Below are 25608 nucleotides of genomic sequence, written 5' to 3'. Positions count from 1 at the left end.
CATCTACAAGAAGCTGCCTGGGAGACGTTTACCAGGGGTGCGGGCTGAGGCATCACCCATGACACCCAGCTTCACCTCCCCTTCTCAGCTAACAGAGGTGGGGCAGTTGGAGCTCTGAACCAGCGTGCGGGCAGGAGAATGGACTGGATGAGGACCCAATAAACTGAGATTCAATCCAGCCAAGACAGACATACTGTTTGCGGGTGGTTTATCCTTCCAGTTTAGTGACATTCACCCTGTTCTGGCGGGGGGTTACAGACTTCCCATTCGGTGACGTCTGTAGTTTGGGGATGGTCATGGATCCGTCGTTGCCCGTAGAGGCACAGGCTCCCTCCGTGGCTCAGAGTAGCTTTCCATCAGCTTAGGCCAGGGAGGAACAGCTGCAGTTGTTTTGGCCTAAAACTTCCATGATCCCCTGCCATCAGCGACGCTGGCTGGAGCTGATGGGGGTTGTAGTCCAAAACAACTGAAGTCACCGTTTTTTTAATTTCCATTTGTATTTTAGTTGTGTTTTATTTTACTTTAGTTCTTTTTTTTTCTTTACTGCACCCAATCCCAAAGTTCTTCAAGAATTTAAAATAATAAAAAATTAATACAGAATAAAACTAGCCAAGATTCAAACCATAGAAATAATTATACTAAACTGAAAACCAGCGGGATAGAAAAGTACTAAAATTACTGTCTAATAATATTTAAAATAACTAAAAAGAACTAAAAACATCCCTTTAAACAGGAGGTGCTCTCAGCCCCTGAGGGAGCCTGAGTCTCTACGGACAATGACGGATCTGTCATCGTCCCCAACTGCAGACCTCACCCTTTAGGAAGCCTGTAACCCCCTTCCAGAACAGGGTGACTGACACTTAACCGGATAGATGAGCCACCCACAAACAGTATTTCTGTCTTGTCTCGATTGAATCTCAGTTTATTGGGCCCTCATCCAGCCCACTCCTCTGCCCCTGCGCTGGTTCAGAGCTTCAACTGCCCCACCTCTGTTTAGCTGAGAAGGAGAGGTGGAGCTAGGTGCCATGGGACATGCCTCAGCCCGTGCTCCTGGTTAACATCTCTCGGTGGTTTCATGCAGATGTTGAGAAGCTTGGGGGTCAACTACAGCCCTGAGGCACCCTGTAGCAAGACTGCCATAGGACAGACCCATTATCCCCTGCCACCACCTTTAAGGGGCATTCTAGGCCGGAGCGGAACGGTTGCAATACGCGACTTCACATCCCAACCCAAGGCAGCCTTCCCAGAGGGATAGCCTAAGAGGTCCAAGAGAGTCCATGGGGTTGCAGGTCCTTCTCCTGGCAAAGGACACAAGCAGGCTTGCACGTCCCTCACCTGGCTCAGGTCGACCTAATTGTTTCATAGCCTAGTCATGTTTTATTGGGTTGTGCCAGGTGGCACAATTTTGGGGATTGCTTCAGGCAGCAAAATACCTTGGGCCAGACCTGGACTTAGAACTGTGTTACACACAGCCTGCATCCCCTTTATGGGATACCTCAGGTTAGCCATGGTGCCCTTCCAAGCACTGGCGGTCCCTCCTTTATGGAGAACGTTATGGTCTAAGTGCCGTAACTTAGCGGACTTCTTTGCCTCCTCTTCACAAGGACCGCTGACTTGGGCCTGTGTTACACACAGGCAGCGTTCCCTTCATGGGAATGTCTCAGGTTAGTGAAGATGCCCTAGGAAGCATGGCAGCTCCGCCTTCATGGAGAATGCTACACTTGAAGTTCAGGGATTTAGCTGTCTGGCCTACCTCTTCATGGGGATGGCTGACTTAACTGACAGGCACGTTCACGAACATGTTATTTGGAATTAACAGGACACAGGCTTCTAATATGGAAGGCTGAGTTCAGAATGTATTTAAATAGTTCTCACAGAAAAGAGACATTTGCACTGAGATTGTTTACTTGGCGGTATAAAAAGGCTGCAGTAACTGTTCTCTGGGCGTTCCCTCTCTTGTTGGGGTCCAGCCCACTGCTGTGCTAACTCTCTTTTGCTGTGGGAAATAATTCTGTTGCTAGTGTCTCACTGGTCTCTTTGTCCATGTCTTTCAAATCCACAATACCTGGGGGAGCCTTGTCTGGGATTTGACAGCGCTTGTCAGAACCACACCGGCAGAAGCTCTCTGGGGACCACCATTCCAGCACGCACCCAAGGTAAGAAACCTTTTGAAATCCCTATTGGCTTAGCCTCCTGTTTCAGGTGACAGCGTGGGTCTGGATCCCACTGGACTCCCAGCCCAAGACTTCTGTGAGACCCAGCAAAACAGACTTAGAAAAGTGGGCCTGGTCCATTGGAGGGGCAGATGAGGTTTGACATGGCTGGGCCCAGCGCAAAAGACAGGTCAGTAAAACAGGTGCCTGAGGAAGCAAGTGAGCAGAGCTGTTGCTGACACCCATAGTGTATATGTACAAAACTTATGGGCCAGGACCTGCAAATTCCAGAATGTTTAAAATGTTCAGATTCTGTTTAAGATAACTAGGAAGAAGTTGAATGATTTGTGGCTTAGAGACAGGTAGAAGAAGAGTTTAAATATGGCACATAGCAAAAGGTGCTGTGGAGCCTAGAGACAAGACCTGCGAAAGAAAGGGGAGGGAGTTTTCTCCTGCCAAAGAAAGAAAGAAAGAAATTTTAGGCTGTTGTATATTTAAGCTTCCAACATGATTATTTTTAATGCATCACTAGTATTGAATTGTAGAAGGAGCAGAAATGTCCGTCTCTGAAGAGTTAAATTGCATTTAGAGTTCAAGCAATTAAGAAAGAATCTCATTTTTTAAAAAGCCCACAAAGCAATAACAATGCAGAATCCATGGTAGATTCAAGGGCAGAGGCAATGGATGAGAACATGGTGTGAGCAAAAAGCAAAATCACCCTAGAATATGCCACTATTGTGGTCAAATTGGTCACTAGAAAATGAGTGTCCTAATAAGCCTGGCCAGCTTATGCAGACACCTCATAAAGCTAGCTGATCTAGACTAAAGTTTCAAGATTTTCTTACAGCTACAATGTCTGCTAAAAAAATTACAACTGTTGTAGCCATGTTTCTTAACTAACTGCCTCACTATCCAGACCAACATGCTTTGGTTAAGTCTTTCCTCTTTAAGCAGAAAGCTATTTGTAATAAAGATTTACTCACCACATGAAGCATTTCTTGATGCCCTAACTACGTTGTGACCTTGCTGCAAAGCATGGTGTGTGTGATCTCCTGATTCCTCTTCATGAAATCCAAACTTCCAGCCTGATCACCTGGGGGTCTTGGAATTTGATGAAATCCCTTTTTTGCAATTAAGAAAAGGGAGTATCAAGGATATCAGGGCACACCATGTTTCCAAGGAAGGGCAAGCTCATACCTTGTGTATGGTCTGAGCTATATGCAGTTGATAATGCATAATTACTCTAGTTGGCAAACTTTATGATGTGTGGCCAGCCTCTGGCACTTATGAACAAGATTTTAGTCCTTATGGAACCCTCACGGGTAAACCAGTGACTCTCCCCTTAATAAAATTCAGGCCACCAAACTCCAACTAACAGATGATCAAGTGTTAAGACTATGGTCGTGCATTAATGCGGTAGTTTATTATTATTTACTTATTTATCATATTTATACCCCGCTCCTCAGCCAAAAAAGGCTCTCTGAGCGGCTTACACTTAGCAAAAAAGACAGTCCCTGCCCGCAGGCTTACAGTCTAATAAAAACATGACACATAAGGAACAGGAGTTCAGGAGGGAGGAGAGAGAGAGAGAGAGTCCAACAGGAGCAGGCCATGATGTTTCTTCTGCCTGCTCCTGTCCCCTTGCTCTTTCTTCTTCCCCACAGGGCCAAGATGACAGTTTGCCCTGTGGGGGTGGGGGAAGAGTCCAAAAGGAGCAGGCCATGATGTTTCTTCAGTTTAAGGTTCTCATTCACAGATTAAAGACACCCAGACGAGCCCTGCCACGACCACCGGCCAAAGTCTGCATCTGCATCAAGGTTCTTCAGTGGACAAGAGGACCCTGGCGCCCAGGTGGAAAGGTCCCTTCCAGATCTTCCCGGATCCACACATCATGCTGCAAGAGGGCCGTTGACCCAGACTTCGCCGGTCAAGTGCAGACAGCAACCGAGGCGGCGCTCTCAAGGACAACGCAGGCGATTTCTCCCCGAAGCCGCCAACAGCAGGTGTTGACTGCTTCTCCCAAGACCCAGCGGATCATGCCCCTCTACAAATGTTTAAGGGCCATAATAATGCCCAGCCACTCGCCAGAAACCAAAACGGTTTCATCCTACTGGTAGAGTTGGCAAAAGTCCAGCAAGAGCCAAATGCCAGCTGCACGAAGACAGACTTAGCCAGGCAGCCAATGATGACTGAGATGGCCGCCCTGTTCCAGTACGGTGGTCTTGTTCTTTTTGAACTGTGCTTTATGGGAAATAAAGGAGGGTATAGTACAACTAAGTAGCAGTTGTACTGTAGCAGAAATAGATAAACTTACCAAACTGTTAGATATGTGCTTTAATTGTTTTAAACATTAGCTGTTTTTATGCTGCACCCCCAGAACTCACCCCTTGCACCCCCGTTACACCTCTGCAACCCTAACACACACCCATTCCGGCCCCAGAACCTGTTTTCAACCCCAGCAAACGTGTGGTGTAGAAGTAATGATGAGAGTGCCTCTGAGCATCTGCAGAGTGCTTTCAACACCCACCCTGTATACGCTTGGGAAGCGGCATTCTTCGGCGGACTTCACTTCTCAGTGCCTTTGCAGGGGACTGAGCGGCTCCCTTCCTCAACTATAGGCAGCCTTAGCTCAGCTGCAGAGCATAACCTTTGTCCGCACAAGATCCCAAGTTCGATTCCTGTCCGGTCCAATTCAAAGGGTCTGGTAGCAAGCCAGAGGAAAGATGAGAACTTGCCAGTCAAAACAGATGGCACTGTGCTAAAGTGGATGGACTAAAAAGGCGGTTTCATATGCCTGCATGTTCATTTATTTAGGGTGACCATCTGAAAAGGAGGACAGGGCTCCTGTAGCTTTAACAGCTGTATTGAAAAGGAACTTTCAGCAGGTGTCATTTGTATGTATGGGGAACCTGGAGAAATTCCCTCTTCATCACAACAGTTAAAGCTGCAGGTGCCCTGCCTGCTTTTAAATCTAGTATAGCTCCTGCACCTTTAACTGTGGTGATGAAGAGGGAATCTCACCAGGTCCTCCTTTTCATATGGTCACCCTAAAATAGTACATAATCATAGAATCATAGAATAGCAGAGTTGGAAGGGGCCTACAAGGCCATCGAGTCCAACCCCCCCTGCTCAATGCAGGAATCCACCCTAAAGCATCCCTGACAGATGGTTGTCCAGCTGGTCATTTTAGAGTGACCATATGCTACGAGGTTTGGCAGTGCTAAATGATATTACCCCCATATCCCTGGGTTAAACCATGAAATGGGTCACTTTAGGAATCCTAAACAAGGCATTATTAAGAGAAAACCTTTTACATTATTATGGACAACAGAACAATGGAAAAAATCGGGTTCACTTTGAATGCAACAGCAATGGTTGAGTTAGTTGGTTGTAGGGTTATACTGCTGGTTGATAACTTATATTTTTACATTATTGTAATTATTAGTTTACCTTTATTGTTACATTTACAGTGTTTTTATTTATTGAGATATCAAGATGTATTCTATTCAAATAATGTGACCAAGCCCCAGTGAAAACTGTTCTAATCTCACCACTAAGGCCATATTGTGGATGCTCTCCAAATAGTGTACACATAAAAATCTGCAAACGGCTATGCCCGGAGTAAGACCTTCAATAGAAATTGACTTGTGAAAATCTAGTTTTATTTATTTATTTATTGCATTTCTATACTGCCCAATAGCCAAAGCTCTCTGGGCGGTTTACAAATTTAAGGCAATTCAAAACAAAACAATAGTATAAAACCATAATATAAAATACAATATAAAAGCACAACCAAGATAAAAACAGCAGCAATGCAAAAATACAAATTTAAAAGAGCAAAGTTAAAATTAATTTATAGACTGTTAAAATACCGGTAGAATAAAGAGGTCTTCACCTGGCACCTAAAAGAATATAATGTAGGTGCCAAGCGAACCTCCTTAGGAAGCTCATTCCACAGCCGGGGTGCCACACCAGAGAAGGCCCTGCTCCTGGTAGCCACCTTATATTACATCTCAAGTGTTACAATGTTTTAAAGAGAGCTGCATTTTCTTTCTTAATATTAAATCACACTGAATAGGCCTGAGAAAAGATTGCTTCAGTAACCCAATCATTCCTCTCTTCTTTCTTCACTCTTACCTGGGCGTAACTCCTGTTATTGAAAGATGCCTTTTTTAATGGTCCCTCCTCCTCCCTCCCAATCCCCTTTCCTTTTGTGTCGTGCCTTTTAGATTGTAAGCCTGTGGGCAGGGACTGTCAAGAAATACTTCTGTAAGCCGCCATGAGAGCCTTTATTGGCTGAATGGCAGCATTAAAATGCTTAAATAAATAAATAATGGTGTGCTGCTTTTAATGATGTACTAGTTTTAAATGTTTGAATTAGTTGTATGTATTTTAATGGTGTTTTTATTTGTGTGGTGCCCCGCCTCGATCCAGAAGGAGAGGCGGGTAAATAATAATAATCTCAGTGAGGCTTGCTTCTGGTTAGGGCACGATCCTATTCTGGCAGTTGTAGGACTTTTTTCTGGCTAGAGAATTGCACCTTTTGCCTCCCTGTTTAATCTTTCTTTACTGCATATTTCCCATTTTCTGTTTAGTCTAGCACTAAAACATTTGGATAGGAGCATTTCCCCTCCTATCTACAGTGTTCTTTAGCCATTTGTTTTTAACTGTGTATATTTATTGTTTTATACTGTATGTTTTTATCTGTATGCCGCCCTGACATCTTAGTGATATAGAGCGGGATGTAAATATTTTAAATAACTAAATAAATAATAAAATATTTCTTTTTCTAATCCAGGACCTTTTCCTTTTAAAACAATGGAAAATAATAATTGTCTTTTCTACTGGTCTTGAATGAGGACAGCAAAAAGAACTACCATAAAGAAATTTGTACAGCAACTAAAAATACATGTTGATTTCAGATACATTGAATGTCTCACTTGTTCTTTATTTCAGCGATTTTAACATTAATGTATTTTGTAGGACAGGTTGGTGTTACTTGTGAGCTGTAGAGCTTTTAAAACTTGATTTTGATCTGACTTTTATACTGTTAGTTTTACTCTCCCCTGTGCCTGTTTGGTGCATTCTCTTCCCCTACTTATTGTTTTATTATGATTTTATTAGAATGTAAGCCTATGCGGCAGGGTCTTGCTATTTATTGTCTTACTCTGTACAGCACCATGTACATTGATGGTGCTATATAAAATAATAATAATAATAATAATAATAATAATAATAATAATAATAATAGAACCAGACATGTGGCCAAGGCCACGCCCCCTTGGGGGGCAGATGGGGCCACCCGTTTGGGGGGCAGGCATGATGTTGGGGTGGGCATGTCTCCTTGAGAGCAGCCGTATCGTCCTCCTTTTTGGTTTCCAAAATATGGTCAGCCTATTTAATAGTACTGTAGAAAAGGGAATTGCAGCAGGTGTCAATTGAAGTAGGTGAACTTCCCTCTTCATCACAACAGTTAAAGCTACACTAGCTAGATACAAAAGAGGGCAGGGCACCTGCAGCTTTAACTGGTGTGATGAAGAGAAAATTTCCCCAGATTCCCGATATATACAAATGACACCTGCTGAAATTTCCTTTTCAATACAACTGTTAAAGATACAGGGGCCCTGTCCTCCTTTTCATATGGTCACCCTATCTGTGGTCACAAGCCACGTAAACCAGCACTTTGAATCGCATCCAGAACCAGGCAGCCAGTACAAGTGGGCTAGAATCAGTGTTATACATTCAGATCTTGTACCTGTGATCAATTGCAGTCCCCACCATGCCCCCAAGGAGAGTCGAAAAATTGCAGGCAACTGTGGGTGACCCTATGGAAAGGTCCTCCTTTCCATATGGTCACCCTATGCGAAGTATTCCTGCTCTTTCTAACTCTCAGATCCTATTTCGTGTGGAAAATGTGTTTTTAAACATTTACCCAAAGAGCAAGCCATTTGCATGCAAGCCAGGGAAGCATGACGCAAACTGGCTTTGGGCCTGGATTTGGCCTGGGAGGTGTGTGTGTGTGGGGGGGGGTGAGTTGGGGGTGTAATTGAACTAGGTTGCACTTTGCTACAATGTGAGGAATCTTTTCTGGTTGAAAGTCCTGTCCTAGGATCCACCGCACCTGCAATATGAACTAGGTTGCACTTTGCTACAATGTGAGGAATCTTTTCTGGTTGAAAGTCCTGTCCTAGGATCCACCGCACCTGCAATATGATCAGTAGACTACATTGCAGGGTAGTTGTAAGCCATTCGCACCCAGACACATCCTCCCAGTACCGTGAGGATCATGTCTGGTATTTGCACTGGAATTTGCAGAGCTGGCAGAGGCATTTAAAAAAGCATATATTTTAAAACTGGGAAATATTGGATTCTTCACATGAAATAAGAGCTGACCTCAGGTAGCATCCAATGTTAGTCCAATGTAGAGGAGACCCGTTGTAATGAATGAGACTTAACTTAATTCTCATTCATTTCAGTGGGACTACTGGACTACTCTATGTAGGACTGGCATTGAATACTAACGCTAGAAACAGCATGAACTTCCAGCAGGCCTACCCAGATGAATGTTAAACCAAGAATGTTTAAGATCGGTTTATTGTTATTTTAATAATAATAATAATAATAATAATAATAATAATAATAATAATAATAATAATTTCCTACCCGCCTCTCCCTTTGGATCGAGGCGGGGAACAACATTAGTACAATAATCAACACATCTTAAAAAATTCTTGATTTAACATTGATCTGGATAGGCCTGCCGGAAAAGGCTAGTCTGTAAAGCTGCCTTAAAACCACACGGAGAGTTAATTTTACGAATCTCCTCTGGCAGGCCGTTCCACAATCCAGGGGCAACAGAAGAAAAGGTCCTCTGGGAAACTGATGTCAGCCTAGTTTTGGCTGACTGAAGTAAGTTCACCCCATAGGACCTGAGTGTGCGGGGCGGACTGCATGGGAAGTGGTAATGATTTTATATCCTCTTTTAATTAATTTTATATGTCTGATTTATACTGTATTGTACTAAAGTTGTTACCTGCCTCGATCCAAAGGGAGAGGTGGGTAAGAAACAATTATTATTATTATTATTATTATTATTATTATTATTATTATTATTTCCGAGGATGGCAACAAGGGAGAGGGCCTTTTCAGTGGTGGCCCCTCAATTATGGAATAATCTCCCCGACGAGGCTCGCCTGGCACCAACATTGTTATCTTTTCAGTGCCAGGTCAAGACTTTTCTCTTCTCCCAGGCATTTAACAGCATATGCTGGGTTTTTTAACTGACCCCAGAACAGAATAGTGTCTGTTTTTGTTTGTATTTTATGCTTTTTATGCTTTTAAATTTTGTATATTTGTTTATAATGTTCACTGTTTTTAACTTTTGTAAACCACGCAGAGAGCTTCGGCTATGGGGCGGTATATAAATGTAATACATAATATAATAATAATAATAATAATAATAATAATAATAATAATAATAATAATAATATATTTGGGGGTATTGCAGGCAGCGGGGGAGGGAGGCATGCTACTGGTTGCTAGGGTGACCGTATGAAAAGGAGGACCGGGCTCCTGTATCTTTAACAGTTGTATTGAAACGGGAATTTCAACAGGTGTCATTTGTATATATGGGGAACCTGGTGAAATTCCCTCTTCATCACCACAGTTAAAGCTGCAGGAGCTATACTAGAGTGACCAGATACAACAGAGGGCAGGGCTCCTGCAGCATTAAATGTTGTGATGAAGAGGGAATTTCACCAGGTGCTGGATGCATGCAAATGACAACTGCTGAAATTCCTTTTTCAATACAACTGTTAAATAGGATGACCATTTGAAAAGGAGGACAGGGCTCCTGTATTTTTAACAGTTGTATTGAAAAGGGAATTTCAGCAGGTGTCCTTTGTATATATGGGGAACCTGGTGAAATTTCCTCTCCATCACAACAGTTAAAGCTGCAGGTGCCCTGCCCTCTTTTAAATCTGGCCACTCTAGTATAGCTCCTGCAGCTTTAACTGGTGTGACGAAGAGGGAATTCCACCAGGTTCTCCATATATACAAATGACACCTCTTGAAATTCCCTTTTCTATGCAACTGTTAAAGATACAGGAGCCCTGTCCTCGTTTCCACATGGTCACCCTACTGGCTGCTGCCCCCTCACAGCTCAGCTAAAATCCTGGGTTTCTCCTTTGCTTGCTTTGGGCAATTGCTCTCACTTCGATGTGGAAATGGGGTGCCCGGATGCGTTTAAAGTCAGCGACCCGGAAGTTCCCTGCTCAAACAGCAAAGCGGCCTATTCTACAATTTTCTTATCTCTGTGGGTGGGACCCAGGGAAGCGGGCGAGAATTGCCGCGCCTCCCGCTCCAAATCTCGCGAGATGGAACTGGGGGAGAAAGGGGCGGAGCCTGAGGTGTCATGGCTGCCCCCAGCTGCTGCCCATGAGCTGCTGCTGGGGAAATACTGGCAAGGCAGCTGCAGGCCCCGATCCCGGAAGGTAATGGGCGTCCCTTTCTCTTTGCACCATGGAGGAAATAAGGGGAGCTTATGGGATTTCTCCTGCACTCGCAAAGCACAACCCTGCGTGCAAATAGGTGTTTATTTAACAACAAAATTATTATTATTATTAATTATTATTGTTATTATTATTATTATTATTATTATTATTATTATTATTATTATTATTATTATTGGGCTTGGTGCGTTAGAGCAACTTTCCCTAGCCTGGTGCCTTCCACATGTGTTGGACTACAATTCCCATAATTCCCTGGCTGGAGGATTCTGGGAGATGTAGTCCAACGTGTCTGGAGGGCGCTTGGTTGGGGAAGGGGGCATTAAGAGAGTATAAGAAGACAGGTCTCTGCCCCAAAGAGCTTACAATACAGGAGAAATAGTGGTATGGGGTGGGTAGCAGTGGTGGCCGGGATAAACAGGGAAGTCACATGCAGTGGTTTCATTTCCATGTATTTAAGACTGAGCTACAGTAGAGCATGGGAAGATCTAGGGCGTTGGGCTGTATGAATTATGAACTGTATGAATTATGAACTGTCCAGAGAGCCTTGGCTGTTGGGCAGTATAAATATGAAATAAATAAATTCGTAAAGTTTTAGGGTGACCCTATGAAAAGGAGGACAGGGCTCCTGTATCTTTAACAGTTGCATAGAAAAGGGGATTTCATAGAATCATAGAATAGCAGAGTTGGAAGGGGCCTACAAGGCCATCGAGTCCAACCCCCTGCTCAATGCAGGAATCCACCCTAAAGCATCCCTGACAGATGGTTGTCCAGCTGCCTCTTGAAGGCCTCTAGTGTGGGAGAGCCCACAACCTCCCTAGGTAACTGGTTCCATTTATTTATTTATTTATTTATTTAAGGATTTTTATGCCGCCATTCAGCCAAAAAAGGCTCTCACGGCGGCTTACAAAAGTATTTCTTGACAGTCCCTGCCCACAGGCTTGTCGTACTGCTCTAACAGTCAGGAAGTTTTTCCTGATGTCCAGCTGGAATCTGGCTTCCTTTAACTTGAGCCCGTTATTCCGTGTCCTGCACTCTGGGAGGATCGAGAAGAGATCCTGGCCCTCCTCTGTGGGACAATCTTTTAAGTATCTGAAGAGTGCTCTCATGTCTCCCCTCAATCTCCTCTTCTCCAGGCTAAACATGCCCAGTTCTTTCAGTCTCTCCTCATAGGGCTTTGTTTCCAGACCCCTGATCATCCTGGTTGCCTTCCTCTGAACATGTCCTTTACCTGCAGAAACTTCGCTCCCCTTTGACTCCCCCCATTCTTATGCTGGGATGAATAAAGCACCTGAGGCCCACTCAAGCTGTACTCGGAGGTCTGGCTGGAAGCAGGACAAAAGCTTGCATAAACACTTCCCTAGTAGTGCCTCTTAGAAACTGGGCTCCAGGGGACTCTTTGAGGCGTGTCTGATGGAGGCTGAGCCTCACCTTGATGCTCAGGTTGTGCTGAAACTGGGACAACCAGCCGAGAGTGACGTGGAAACCGGAGGAGTTTCTGGACTTGCTGCGAAGGTGCCGAGGCTAAATGGGGGTCAAGAAGAGGAAGAGGCTGCTGGGGAGACAGTTCCTGGACCGGAAGTTTCAGGAGAAGAGCTGAGGTTAGGGGAGGCCACGCAGCTTTTCGAGGAAGAGCCGGAAGAAGGAAAGAAGAAGGAAGCAGATGGCGGAGGGGAAATGTCAACAGAAGGAGGAGAATATTAGTGAGTGTGGACGTTGTTGTGTTGCACTCCGCTGGATGGAACTCCACACCAGCTTGGTCAGAAGACCTGGGTCATTTGCGCCATTCTGGCAGAGGGAAGAACTGGGAGCCAAGGCCTCAGATTCTCTTCCTGGTGTGGGAGAGGGCAGGGAGGCCGCATTTCTGGTGCAGCGTTGGTCGTGGCATTTGGGCTGCAGCCTGGAAGGGGGTAGGGGGTGTCCCAAGTTTAGGTTGGGAGGTGAGTGACGGTTCACTCTACGAATGACTTGCCTTTTCCCTTCTCTCCTAGCTTCCCTACGTATGACTTCTTGCAGCCTCCCAAGCTTTTGACGGGCTCTTGGGCAGAGTACAGTCACGTTCCGGAGAACTTCCTGAAGGGCTGCAAATGGTGAGTGGCCGGAAAGCCACCTCGTTGGCTTCGTCTGATTGCCTCACCTTTGTCTGGGGGAGAAAAAACATTCCCCGTCGCTATGAATCTTGTTTACAACCTTGTTTCCTGGACATCAGGAAAAACTTCCTGACTGTTAGAGCAGTATGACAACAACCAATTACTCAGGGAAGTCGTATGTTCTCCTACACTAGAGGCAGCTGGACAGCCACCTGTCAGGGATGCTTTAGGGTGGATTCCTGCATGGAGTGGGGGGTTGGACTCGATGGACTTATAGGCCCCTTCCAACTCTACTATTCTATGATTCTAAGTCAATGTGCAGCTCCTGGACCTAGCATTGTTTGCAGCAAGGGTGGCAATGATAAGGATGGCGTTTGAGAGGCAGGACGCCTACCTTGGATCTCAGAGCGGGAGATGCTGGAGAAGCCTGCTATCTGCATTGACGAAGCTCCTGTCCCTCCCGGACGTTACTGGGCTAGGCGTTGTGCAGGACTGTGCAGAAGAGGCCCCGCCGCTGCCTGAGGGGTTTGCAGATTGGCGTTAGCCGCAGTGCACATCCTGTGGCAGCCAGAGACAGATGGTGGGGAGAGGGAGGCGTGAGGTGGGAAACCGGGAAGGTGATGGCCAGGGGAGGCTCAGGAAGGACTCTGCAAAGGCATTCGGTCTTGAGGAGAGGCTCCAAAGCAGAGACTGGATGGCTAGGGAGGCTATGCCAGGCCCAGAGACAAGTGTGGGAGGCAGGGGAATGCAGAAAGAGAGGTGGAAAGGCTGAAAAGGAAGAGACAGTCCTCAAAAATAGAATGAGAGAATTCACAGGGGCAAGGGGTTGGTCTGGAGGGGGAAGAGCAGGACTGGAGCGGGGTTGTGTAACAATCTTATGCCTTGTGCTTCCTTTCCCTGTTGCAACAGGACTTGGCTTGCCCGATTGGTGAAATGATGGCCCAGGCACCTCGTTTGCTTGTCCCCTGCCATGGGAGGGGGGCATGGGTTGCTTAAGGAGGTGGTCCCTCCCCCCACAGCAGGTGGGCATTCGGAGTGTTTACGCCACGCCCCCTCCCCTCTCTCTCTCGTTCCAGGGCTCCCGACGGGACCTGCCTGGTCACCAATAGCGCTGACAACACCCTGCGAATTTACAACCTTCCTGCGGAGCTGTACGCCGAGGAATGGGGCGCTGTGGCTGAAATGGTACGAAGTGCAGGCTGTGTGCGGGGTGGGAGGGAGAAAGAAAGAGACGGATGTCTCCCTGCCGCTTCAGGCTGAAGTCACCCTGATGCAAACAGTGAACGTCCGTTTTACAAATCCTCAGTGCACTTTAACCCCTGTGCTGAGGGCTGAAACACATGTTGCTCACTTAATGTGGAGGAGCAAGGGATAAAGCTTCCTTTGCTGCTGCTGCCACCACTGCAGGGACAATAAATAGAAATTGTATAGAATGTATTAAGACCTTTGCTATTGCGTAACCTCAGATACAGAAATGTTTCTAATATTTCTATCTCTGCACTGCCTGTATCAAGTCTGCAAGGAGGTGGTTGGCACGGGTTTGGTGGCAGTTGGAGAATGCTTCCAGTACTTGGAGGAGGAGGAGGAGGCCTGGTTAAGAACATAAGTGCCATGCTGGATCGGACCCCATTTTGGGTTATTAAGGACGGCAGCATGTGAACCGATCCAGCCGCACGGGCTGTCATTTAAAGAGGAGTCCATATCCCAACTCCTGATCTGTTTGTATGTTGCCAAAGAAGCCCCTTCTGCAATGTGCTCGTGTCAACCATGGGGAGACGGGCTGCTTCCTGTCTTTACTGCAGAGCAGAGAAGGATTCTGGGACGGACTTATTTATTTATTATTTAGAATATTTATATACCGCTCCCCATTGAAAAATTTCGGAGCGGTGTACAAGATAAAATGAAAAATAAAAACAGAATAAAACAGTGAAAACAAAATTTAAAAGAAGCCAAAACAGAGATTCAAAGCTGCGTATTAAGGAAAGGCTTCTTGGCCGAAAGGAGTACAAGGTTGGCGCCTGCCTGACCTCCAGAGGCAGGGAATTCCACAGGAGGGGGGCCACCACGCTGAAGGCTCTTCCCCTGGTGGATTCCAATCGGAGGATGGATCTAGGTGGAACCACCAGGAGCAGGCCCTCGGATGACCTCAGTGACCGGGCAGGTTCATAGAATCATAGAATAGCAGAGTTGGAAGGGGCCTACAAGGCCATCGAGTCCAACCCCCTGCTTTAGAATCCTCACTAAAGCATCCCTGACAGATGGTTGTCCAGCTGCCTCTTGAAGGCCTCTCGCGTGGGAGAGCCCACCACCTTCCTAGGTCACTGGTTCCATTGTCGTACTGCTCTAACAGTAAGGAAATTTGTTAGAGCTAAGGGACTTGCATGACTTCACCAAATACAAGTCCTCCTTGGTAAGGAACGTACTCCTGTACGGCAAGGGCCTGTGAGCAGAGAAGAATCCAGGCTGGCTCTCCAAAATGACCTGTGTCGGAGTCCTCTTCTTCTGAAGACAACCCCAGAAGCGACCTCCACGCCAGGCATGTCACTCTGTTCTCTCCTCCTGCACAGAGCCCCGTGCTGCGCATGGCGGAAGGAGACACCGTCTACGACTACTGCTGGTTCCCGTTGATGAATTCTTCCGACCCGCAGACTTGTTTGTAAATCCATCTCCCCTCCCTCCCCCGGTCCCAACCTTTTCCTGCCTCTCTCTTTCCCCCAGCCGAATGGGATTAAGAAAGAAAGCTAAACCGTAGCAGGTTCCGGCTTTGAATAGCCTTTGAGAGAAGTCAGTAGCTGAAAGTTGGGCAGCTGGCTGTAAGAAATGAGCTTCTAGACCCAGCTGGCTCCAGGTCATGGAATTTGTCACGTAATCCAGGACCCTAAATTGAGGGTGGACCGAATATCGCTAACTGATAGGGGTTTGGGTGTGGGTGTGTTGCGTTTTGTTCACCGTGCATTAAAAAGGAAAAATCCTGTGCTAAGGAAGTTAAATTTTACAGCCTGTAAAAATGGTGCAATTGAGGAAATCTACATATTTGTTCTGCATCATTCTTGGGGCTCACCTACACCAAGCAGTGACGATGAAAGCGATATATAAAAGGCAGGAGCCACACAACTGCTTTATGGCGGTACTGAAGTGCACCAACAACCGTTGGGGCCCATTGGCACATTTACACCAAGCAGGATATCTATCTATCTATCTATCTATTTATTTATTTATTTATTACATTTTTATACCGCCCAGTAGCCGAAGCTCTCTGGGCGGTTCACAGAAATTAAAACCATGAAGAACATAATAAAACAACCAACGATCTAAAAACACAAATGCAAAATACAGTATGAAAAGCACAACCAGGATAAAACCACGCAGCAGAAATTGATATAAGGTTAGAATACAGGATTAAAACAGTAAAATTTAAGTGTAAGTTAAAATTAAGTGTTAAAATACTGAGAGAATAAAAAGGTCTTCAGCTGGCGACAAAAGGAGTACAGTGTAGGCGCCAGGCGGACCTCTCCGGGGGGCTCATTCCACAGACGGGGTGCCACAGCAGAGAAAGCCCTGCTTCTAGTAGCCACCTAGGGAGTAAAAAATAGCCAAAGGTAAGGGTGGAACCAAGTAATCTTGTACAGTAATATTATTAGTAAAAGTTTTATTGAAGTGCCAGGTGCCTGCGCGTTTCGAACGCGGTTGCATTCTTCCTCAGGGCTTTATAACATTCGTGAAGTTGTCTGTAGAAGCTGCTAGCACGAATGTTATAAAGCCCTGAGGAAGAACGCAACCGCGTTCGAAATGCGTAGGCACCTGGCACTTCAATAAAACTTTTACTAATAATATTATTGTACAAGATTACTTGGTTCCACCCTTGCCTTTGGCTATTTTTTACTCCCCTACGTGCTTTTGCACTAGTAGCCACCTGCCTCACTTCCTTCGGCAGGGGCTCACGGAGAAGGACCCCTGTGGATGATCTTAAGGTCCGGGCAGGTACATATGGGAGGAGGCGTTCCTTCAAATAACCTGGCCCCAAACCGTTTAGGGCTTTGAATGTTAGTACATATAACACTATGAAAGGGGTATGAAAGCTGTATATGGAATGCGTCTTATGGGCCCCAACAGTTGTCAGTGCACTTCAATACTGCTACAAAGCAATAGCGTAGATCTTGCAGTGCACTTCAATACTGCTATAAAGCAGTCATAGAATCATAGAACAGCAAAGTTGGAAGGGGCCTACAAGGCCATCGAGTCCAACCCCCTGCTCAATGCAGGAATCCACCCTAAAGCATCCCTGGCAGATGGCTGTCCAGCTGCCTCTTGAAGGCCTCTAGTGTGGGAGAGCCCACAACCTCCCTAGGTCGCTGATTCCATTGTCGTACTGCTCTAACAGTCAGGAAGTTTTTCCTGATGTCCAGCCGGAATCTGGCTTCCTTTAACTTGAGCCCGTTATTCCGTGTCCTGCACTCTGGGAGGATCGAGAAGAGATCCTGGCCCTCCTCTGTGTGACAACCTTTTAAGTATTTGAAGAGTGCTCTCATGCTTCCCTCCATCTTCTCTTCTCCAGGCTAAACATGCCCAGTTCTTTCAGTCTCTCTTCATAGGGCTTTGTCGTGTGGCTCCTGCCTTTTATATACGGCTTTCATGCCACTTTCATAGTGGAATATCCTGCTTGGCGTAGACCAGCCCCTGGTCTGCTGCTGAGGGAGATTTTTCTCGGTGCTGTACAGGGTGCCCATACCTTGACGGCTGGAAATGCCCACTCGGGCCCTGCTTCTACGTTGAAGGCGCGTTGACTGCGTGCCTTCAAGGCTGTCCTCTCAGCCTTGAGAGAGAGAGAGAGAGAAGTTTGCTTTTGCTAAAATATATGAGCTTTCAGGCTACTGGATTTTGGGCTGGGTAACATGTTCAGGGCAGCGCAGTCCGTGGAAGCTGCAGCGTCCTGGCTTAGGTGTGGAGAGGGAGAGGGGGGGGCTGCTAGCCCTTTCATGTCCACCTGCTCCTTTTAGTGCTCTTCTTCCTGGACTCGTCCAAGCCCCTGCCGTCCCTGATGGCTCCTTCCCTCCGGCTCTCTCCCCTTGCAGCATTGCCAGCAGCAGCCGCGACAACCCCATCCACATATGGGATGCTTTCTGTGGAGACCTGCGGGCCACCTTTCGCCCCTACAATCACCTGGTGAGTGCACGTGGAGTGGGGAGAACCGGCTTCGTCGGGTAGGTGGCCGTTCTCCTCCTGGGATCAAAGCCCGGCTGTTAGCTGTGTTTTCCTCCATTCCGAGCCAATTCCTCCTGGAGCTGTTTCCCCGCTGACTCTGCTCTCTTGCTGCAGGATGAGCTGACCGCCGCTCATTCGCTGTGCTTCACTCCAGACGGCTCCCAGCTTTTCTGTGGCTTTGACAAGACCGTGAGAGTGTTCGAGACGTCGCGCCCCGGCCGGATGTGTGAAAATAGGCCCACCTTTGGTAAGCCTTGGTTGAGTTTCAGAGTTTGTGGGTGAGTGAACGCTCCCACCTCTGTTTCCCTTTGCAGATGACGTTTCTTTTGGGGCGGCTTGATTGTGTGTGTGGGGGAGCAAAAATCCTTTGAAGGAGGGGCCTCTTCAGCCCCACTCTGTAGCAACACCCCTCCTCCTTCTGTAGGCCTCAGTGGGATCAATAGCATGCAAACGATGATGCTGATTAGAATATTTTAACATGAATGTTGTGTTAGCTCTCTGTATAGCAGGGGCGCATAACCTCTTCCTGCCCGTGGGCCAAATTGCATTTCAGAGTAGCTTTTGGGGGCCGCATTCTCATAGTGGGCGTGGCCAAAAGCAAAGGGGCGTGGCCAAAATACCAGCTTCTTCTTATTATTATTACCGTATTTCTTCGATTGTAAGACGCCATCGATTGTAAGACGCACGCTAATTTCAGTACCACCAACAGGAAAAAAAAAACCTAAGACACATCCGCGATTCTAAGACGCACCCCATTTTTTGAGATGTTTATATGGGGGGAAAAGTATGTCTTAGAATCAAAGAAATACGGTATTATCATTATTATTATTATTATTATTATTATTATTATTATTAAATTTATTTATTACCTGTCTCTCCCTTTGGATCAAGGCAGGGAACAACATTAGTACAACAATACAGTATAAATCAAATGCACACAATTAATTAAAAGAGCATATAAAACCAATACAATATCATAATATATTTATTTCTGACTCGCCTCTCCCTTTGGATTCGAGGCGGGGAACAACGTTAGTACAATACAGTATAAATCAGATACATAAAATTAATTAAAAGAGCATGTAAAACCAATATAATATCAAAATAACAATCAAGATTCTTGGTTTTAAAATTCGTCTGGTTAGGCCTGCTGGAAGAGACTATACATGTCTTAAACTCGGAGAGAGAGTTAAGGTGATGAATCTCCTCCGGCAGGCCATTCCACAGCCTGGGAGCGGCAGAAGAAAAGGTCTTCTGGGTAACAATTGTCAGCCTATTTTAGCTTATAGTTCTTTACTGCCTGTCACTAACCGTTTAGAAGCAGGAGGGGAGAAAACTGCACAAAAGCTTGGGAACCATCTAGTGATTTGGGGGTTGGGGAAAAGGGGGTGGGGCTAAAGTAGGGTAACCCTATGGAAAGGAGGACAGGGCTCCTGTACCTTTAACAGTTGTATAGACAAGGGAATTTCAGCAGGTATCATTTGTACATATGAAGAACCTGGTGAAATTTCCTGTGTCACAATAGTTAAAGCTGCAGGTGCCCTGCCCTCTTTTAAAACTGGTCACTCTAGTATAGCTCCTGCACCTTTCACTGTTGTGATGAAGAGGAAATTTCACCAGGTTCTCCATAGAATCATAGAATAGCAGAGTTGGAAGGGGCCTACAAGGCCATCGAGTTCAAGCCCCTGCGTAGTGCAGGAATCCACCCTAAAGCATCCCTGACAGATGGCTGTCCAGCTGCCTCTTGAAGGCCTCTCGTGTGGGAGAGCCCACAACCTCCCTAGGTCACTGATTACATTGCTGTACTGCTCTAACAGTCAGGAAGTTTTTCCTGATGTCCAGCTGGAATCTGGCTTCCTTTAACTTGAGCCCGTTATTCCGTGTCCTGCACTCTGGGAGGATCGAGAAGAGATCCTGGCCCTCCATATATACAAATGTCACCTGCTGAAATTCCCTTGTCTATACAACTGTTAAAGATACAGGAGCCCTGTCCTCCTTTTCATATGATCACCCTAGCATGTGGTCACCCTAGGCGTGGTCTTCTGGGGGATCTCAGATGCTCCGATCCATCCTGAGGCCTGAAGTGATAGATCCTTGCCATACCGTCATCTCTTGCTTTAACATAAATGGCAGGCATATTTGCAGTGGCTTCCAGGTCCCTTATTTTTTGTCTACAAATATTCCAGAAAACCAAAGTGGAGTCAACTATTTCTTTTTAACTTAAAACACTTTCCTCTCCAAACGTTCAGAATAGATTACCAACCATTGAGCAATCTCACACCGTGTCATAAAAATCAGTAAGGCAGAAAGCAGCAGCAGATGGTGCAACTAAAAGCCAATTTTGTCATTAAAAACAACAACACAAAAACACACACTGTTTGCCGTTATTATTAATTTTATTTGTGCCCCTCTTTCTACCTAAAAACGACACCCGAGGCAGATTTCAGAACAAATAAAATGAATTAAAACCATAAAACAATACGTTAAAGCGCCATAAAAACTTACCAATTACAGGTCATTGTTAAGTTATATTACGCACATCGGAGTTTTTCTCACTCTCAGCCCTGAAACAAGTGATGGGAAATTCAGGACAGATTGGACTATCAAAGGCTACTAGTCCTGATGGCTACTTTGCCAACTGGCTGTACATCAGGAAAAACTTCCTGACTGTTGAAGCAGTAGGACAATGGATCCCATGACGTAGGAGGCTTGTGGGTTTTCCCACACTGGAAGCCTTCAAGAGGCACCTGGACAGCTGCCTGTCAGGGATGCTTTAAGGTGGATTCCTGCAATGAGCAGGGGGTTGGACTGGATGGCCTTATAGGCCCCTTCCAACTCTATGATTCTATGAACTCCAGGAACTCGCTACCACAAGATGTGGTGATGGCCACCAATTTGGATGGCTTTAAAAGAGGTTGGATAAATTCCTGGAGGCAAAGGCTCTCAATGGCTACTAGCTCTGATGGTTGTGTGCTATCTCCAGTATTCGAGGCAGTAAGCCTGTGTGCACCAGTTGCCGGGGAACATGGGTGGGAGGGTGCTGTTGCACCATGTCCTGCTTTGTTAGTCCCTGGTCGACAGCTGGTTGGCCACTGTGAGAACAGAGTGCTGGACTAGATGGACCCACAGTGTGATCCAGCATCAGGGCTCTTCTGATGTTCATGTATGTATGTATGTATGTATGTATATAAGAGCACGCAACCCAACAGTTACAGATTAACGGCCTCCTTAAATAAAGCGGACTGTGCCTGCTTCTGGCAGAAGGACAGCAGAGTGGGAGCACATAAGAACATCTAGCCTCCCTTGTACAGAGTTCCCCAGCCCAGGACCAGCCACCAAGAAGGCCCTCTCTTGGTCACCCCCAAACGTGCCTTTGAGGTCAGCAGTCTCAAAAGAGAGGCCTCTCCAGAAGGTCTTAAGAACCAGGCAGGCTCGGATGGGAGAAGGTGGTCTTCAAGACCTTGCATTGCTTTGGGAAAGCTTAAAGGGGTGTTTATTGCTATGCCTTTTCGGGAAGGTCATTCGTAACAGTAAAGCATACGAGCCAGGCCGAACCAAAGGCCTTTCTGGTCCAGCGTTCCGTTCGTGCAGCGTTCCAAACAGCCGCCCACCCTGGGGCGGCGGAACAGGCCATGCGTCTTGACACAGTGGATCTCATGGGGGAATGCCGTGGGTGCTAATCCCAGCTCTCTCCTCCCGTCTCCCAGTGAAGAAGCAAGGGCAGAGCGGCATCATTTCCTGCATTGCCTTCAGCCCCGTGCAGCCGCTCTACGCCTGCACTTCCTACTCCAAGACGGTGGGCCTCTACTCCCGGGCCGAGGGCGACCTCCTGGCCTTGCTGCACGGGCACCATGGGGGTGTCACCCATGCCCTGTTCTCCCCGGACGGCTTTCGCCTCTTCACCGGCGGCCGCAAGGTAAGTCCGTCTCTTTGGAAGGGGGACCGAGAGCTAGGAGGAGCGGAGAAGGGTCTAATGGGCTGGCCGGCACTTAGCCAACACAGCGTGGGGTGGGTGGGTGTGGATCAGGCCCCAGCCTTGCCTCCGCTTCCGGCTCAACCCGACAAGCACGGATGCCGGGCTTCTTTCACTGAGGCAGGCTAGGAACGGGAGTCCAGGGCCGCCATCTCCTTTAGGTCCGGGGCAACCAGCTGTGACGGCCCTTCTCCTCCCAGGACACGGAGATCCTCTGCTGGGACCTTCGACAGCCGGGTGATGTGCTCTTCTCCATGTGCCGGACAGTTGCCACCAACCAAAGACTCTATTTCGACTTGGATCCGTGAGTGCTCGTCGGTCCTTCCGGCCCAAGCCCAGCGCTGGGATATATTTTCCTTGATGCTCCTTACAAAATGTGCCCAGGGGGAGGTTGGTGTCGAAGAGGGGTCGGATTTGAGCTTCTGGGTTCCCTAGAACCCATCGAGGTCATGCCATGAAGCTGATGGGTGGGAGATTCCGGACGGATCAAAGGAACGACTTCTTCACGTGATGCAGAGTGAAACTCTGGAATTTGCGACCACAAAATGTAGTGATGGCCAGCACTGTAGGTGTCCTTAAAGACGCACTGTGCAAATTTATGGAGGATAATGGCTCCTATCCCCAGTTGCTGGAGGACAGCTGCGTGGCCACTGCGTGAACAGAGTGCTGGACCAGATGGACCCTCGGTCTGATCCAGCATCAGGGCTCTTCCGATGTTCTTATGACGTGTACCCCAGCAACTGTCAAACCAATATTGGAAGCAGTATAAAGCTACAATGACTAGCACCCATTGACTGTCATGTTATGTCACAGAATCATAGAATAGCAGAGTTGGAAGGGGCCTACAAGGCCATCGAGTCCAACCCCCTGCTCAAGGCAGGAATCCACCCTAAAGCATCCCTGACAGATGGTTGTCCAGCTGCCTCTTGAAGGACTCTAGTGTGGGAGAGCCCACAACCTCACCAGGCAACTGATTCCATTGTCGTACTGCTCTAACAGTCAGGAAGTTTTTCCTGATGTCCAGCCGGAATCTGGCTTCCTTTAACTTGAGCCCTTGATTCCGTGTCCTGCACTCTGGGAGGATCGAGAAGAGATCCTGGCCCTCCTCTGTGTGACAACCTTTTCAGTATTTGAAGAGTGCTCTCATGTCTCCCCTCAATCTTCTCTTCTCCAGGCTAAACATGCCCAGTTCTTTCAGTCTCTCTTCATAGGGCTTTGTTTCCAGACCCCTGGTCATCCTGGAATGCTGGACTAGAGAGAAAGGCCGTTGGTCTGATCCATCATGACTTTTCTTAACTTTTTTTTTTAATGCAAAAGCTTTCGTCCTGCCCGTGAGAAGGCAGCCCAGAGGCAACGATCTCAGCAAGGCTTTGGGCAATCTCTGTGGGAAAGGAGGGCCCATCTCTTTAGGGAAGGTCCCTTTTCGGAAGTGCCTTGTGCTTTGAACTTGGCCTGCAAAGTCTGATGCGGGGGGAGACAGTTTGGGACAGGCGGCGGGTCTCTGGGGGCCTCGGAGGCCTGTGCCCACTTTGCCGCCCCGTGCAGCTTGATGTCTCGTGTTTCCTTCCGCAGGAGTGGGAATTATTTGCTGAGCGGAAACACGGAGGGGCTCGTCACCGTCTGGGACACCACCCAGCCTCCCAGCAGTGACCCCTGCCCTGTCCTGCAGCCCATCTTGCAGTTCCAGGCCCTGCAGGACTGTGTCAATGGGATCAGGTACTCGTGTGTGTGTGTGTGTGGTGGATATTCTGAGATTGGCGCCGCGGTCTAGAACCCTGCGGAGGGAGTGTAACCTTGAGGCTTGCAGGCTATGGATTGTTACGGGAAGGAAGTCGGAGCTGTTGTGTAGACACACACTGGTAACAGACAGTCCTGAAGTCTGCGAAAAGGCACATAGTCAAGAAGTTGTCCTCCAGATGCGTTGGGCTACAATTCCCAGAATCTCCATATTGGCTGGGGGATTCTGGGAAGTGTAGTCCAACACATAAGTGGGACTGGAGACCAGCACACAGCTCGAATTGTGGATTGTGCCAGACCACTGTCCTGCACATCTGCAGCGGGAGGCCCCGACTTGTGTAGCCGGCCAGCCGGCCTGCTGCTCCCAGGGCCTGAGGGTGCCTCTTAGCTGCCCTGCCCTGTTGTTGTGCAGGAGATCTGCCCCTGCCCACAGCCGCTGAAGCAGGGGTGGTGTTGCTCGGTTGGCTGCCCATTGGGGGGCCTGGGTTTGGGAGTTGGTGGGTAAGCCCACCCATTTTTCTGTCCTGACCTTCTGACCCCTTTGCTCAGCCTCCACCCCAGCTTACCCTTGCTGGCCAGCGCCTCCGGCCAGCGCAAATTTCCAGACCTGTGGGACAGCGGGGATGAGGAGGCGGAAGGGGACGTCCCGTCCAGTCGCCGTCAGGCCCGGGGCGACAACTCCCTGCAGCTGTGGTGGTGCTCCGTGGCTGCTGGAGCGGAGCTGCCCAAGACGGTTTCGTGACCTGCCACCTCCCTCAACGGAGCCGTGAGGACGAACACTGCCTGGGCCCCCTGCCTGGGCCGTGATGCCAAAAGCCGCTGACCAGGGGGCTGTGCTTACACTGCCATGGAGTGTGTGTTGAGGTGCCTGTGAGATATGCTGGTATTCCGGCATGTTCCAGGCCTTTGCCTGTGTCAATGGTGCCAGGCGTGTGTGTGTGTGTGTGTGTGTGTGTGTGTGTGTGTGTGTGTGTGTATGTCCACTTGTGTGTTCGTGGGAAGATCGTACCAAAGAGAGGGTGTGCATTTGTGCGAAGCTACAACTGAAACATGGCTGGTACTCCTTGCTGCTTCTTGTTTGTCCAGGAACGATGGAGCTTTGTACCCCAAATTTCCTAGTCCTTGGCTACTAGCTTGACAGCCAGGTATTACACGCCCTGGCTGGAAAAAAAAGTAGAAGCAAATTGTGTGTATGTGGGGTGTTGATCTGAATATTGTGTCCTGGAACTGTGCGTGTGTGTCCTTTTCTTGAACTAAGTGAAGACCATTGGTTCTTTCAGGGTTTTTTAAAAAAAATGCTTTCTCTTCTCTGCGATGTAAATAGTTTATTTTTATTTTTCTACTCACCTGCCTGGCAGGTGGGCTGTGGTGCTGGCTGGCCTGAGGGAAGGCAAAGGCTTCTGCCGTGGAATTTCTGAACCTTCATCTTCAGTATCTATTTCTAGACTTTAAAAAAAATACATTCACTCATCTTGTACTAGATGTTTAATAAAAGATTATTACGTTACAGTGGTGTTTTTCTAAGAACTTCTTTCTAAGGGGGCACTGGAAAATATATCACGTACATTTTAAGAAACATTTGAAGACTTTTACTTACCCATCCTACAGGGCGTATTTAACATTTTTTTTAGGGTAAACAGCCTTGTTTTATACAAACATTGGCTGTAAAACACTGTATTTAAAATGGATCCCGCGGAATGAGAAATGCAAAGAACTTGAAATAGTGGTCTTTTAATTGCAGGTTTTCAAGTTACACAAGACTTTGTCAGGCAGAGGGGTTGGGGAATTGGATACTGCTGATCTTTGCTTGCTTTACAGAATCATAGAATAGCAGAGTTGGAAGGGGCCTGCAAGGCCATTGAGTCCAACCCCCTGCTCAATGCAGGAACCCACCCTAAAGCAGCCCTGACAGGTGGCTGTCCAGCTGCCTCTTGAAGGCCTCTAGG

The 25608-nt window shown here is 47.4% G+C and overlaps 1 protein-coding gene across 1 annotated transcript; it reads left to right on the top strand.

The window, feature by feature from the left end:
• Window positions 1-10550: 10550 nt before the first annotated feature.
• Window positions 10551-25169, top strand: WRAP53 (WD repeat containing antisense to TP53). Its single transcript, XM_063138105.1, has 11 exons — window positions 10551-10645; window positions 11898-12363; window positions 12652-12750; window positions 13827-13935; window positions 15318-15406; window positions 17823-17913; window positions 18067-18199; window positions 21660-21868; window positions 22126-22229; window positions 23498-23641; window positions 24212-25169. The coding sequence occupies exons 2-11, from the start codon at window positions 12074-12076 to the stop codon at window positions 24402-24404; spliced, it is 1461 nt and encodes a 486-aa protein (XP_062994175.1). The 5' UTR covers window positions 10551-10645; window positions 11898-12073; the 3' UTR covers window positions 24405-25169.
• The last annotated feature ends 439 nt before the right edge of the window (window positions 25170-25608 follow it).

Source organism: Elgaria multicarinata, chromosome 11 (assembly GCF_023053635.1).
Source record: "Elgaria multicarinata webbii isolate HBS135686 ecotype San Diego chromosome 11, rElgMul1.1.pri, whole genome shotgun sequence".
NCBI lineage: Eukaryota > Metazoa > Chordata > Lepidosauria > Squamata > Anguidae > Elgaria > Elgaria multicarinata.
Note: the sequence above shows the minus strand (reverse complement) of the source record. Positions and strands in the feature narration are given on the sequence as shown.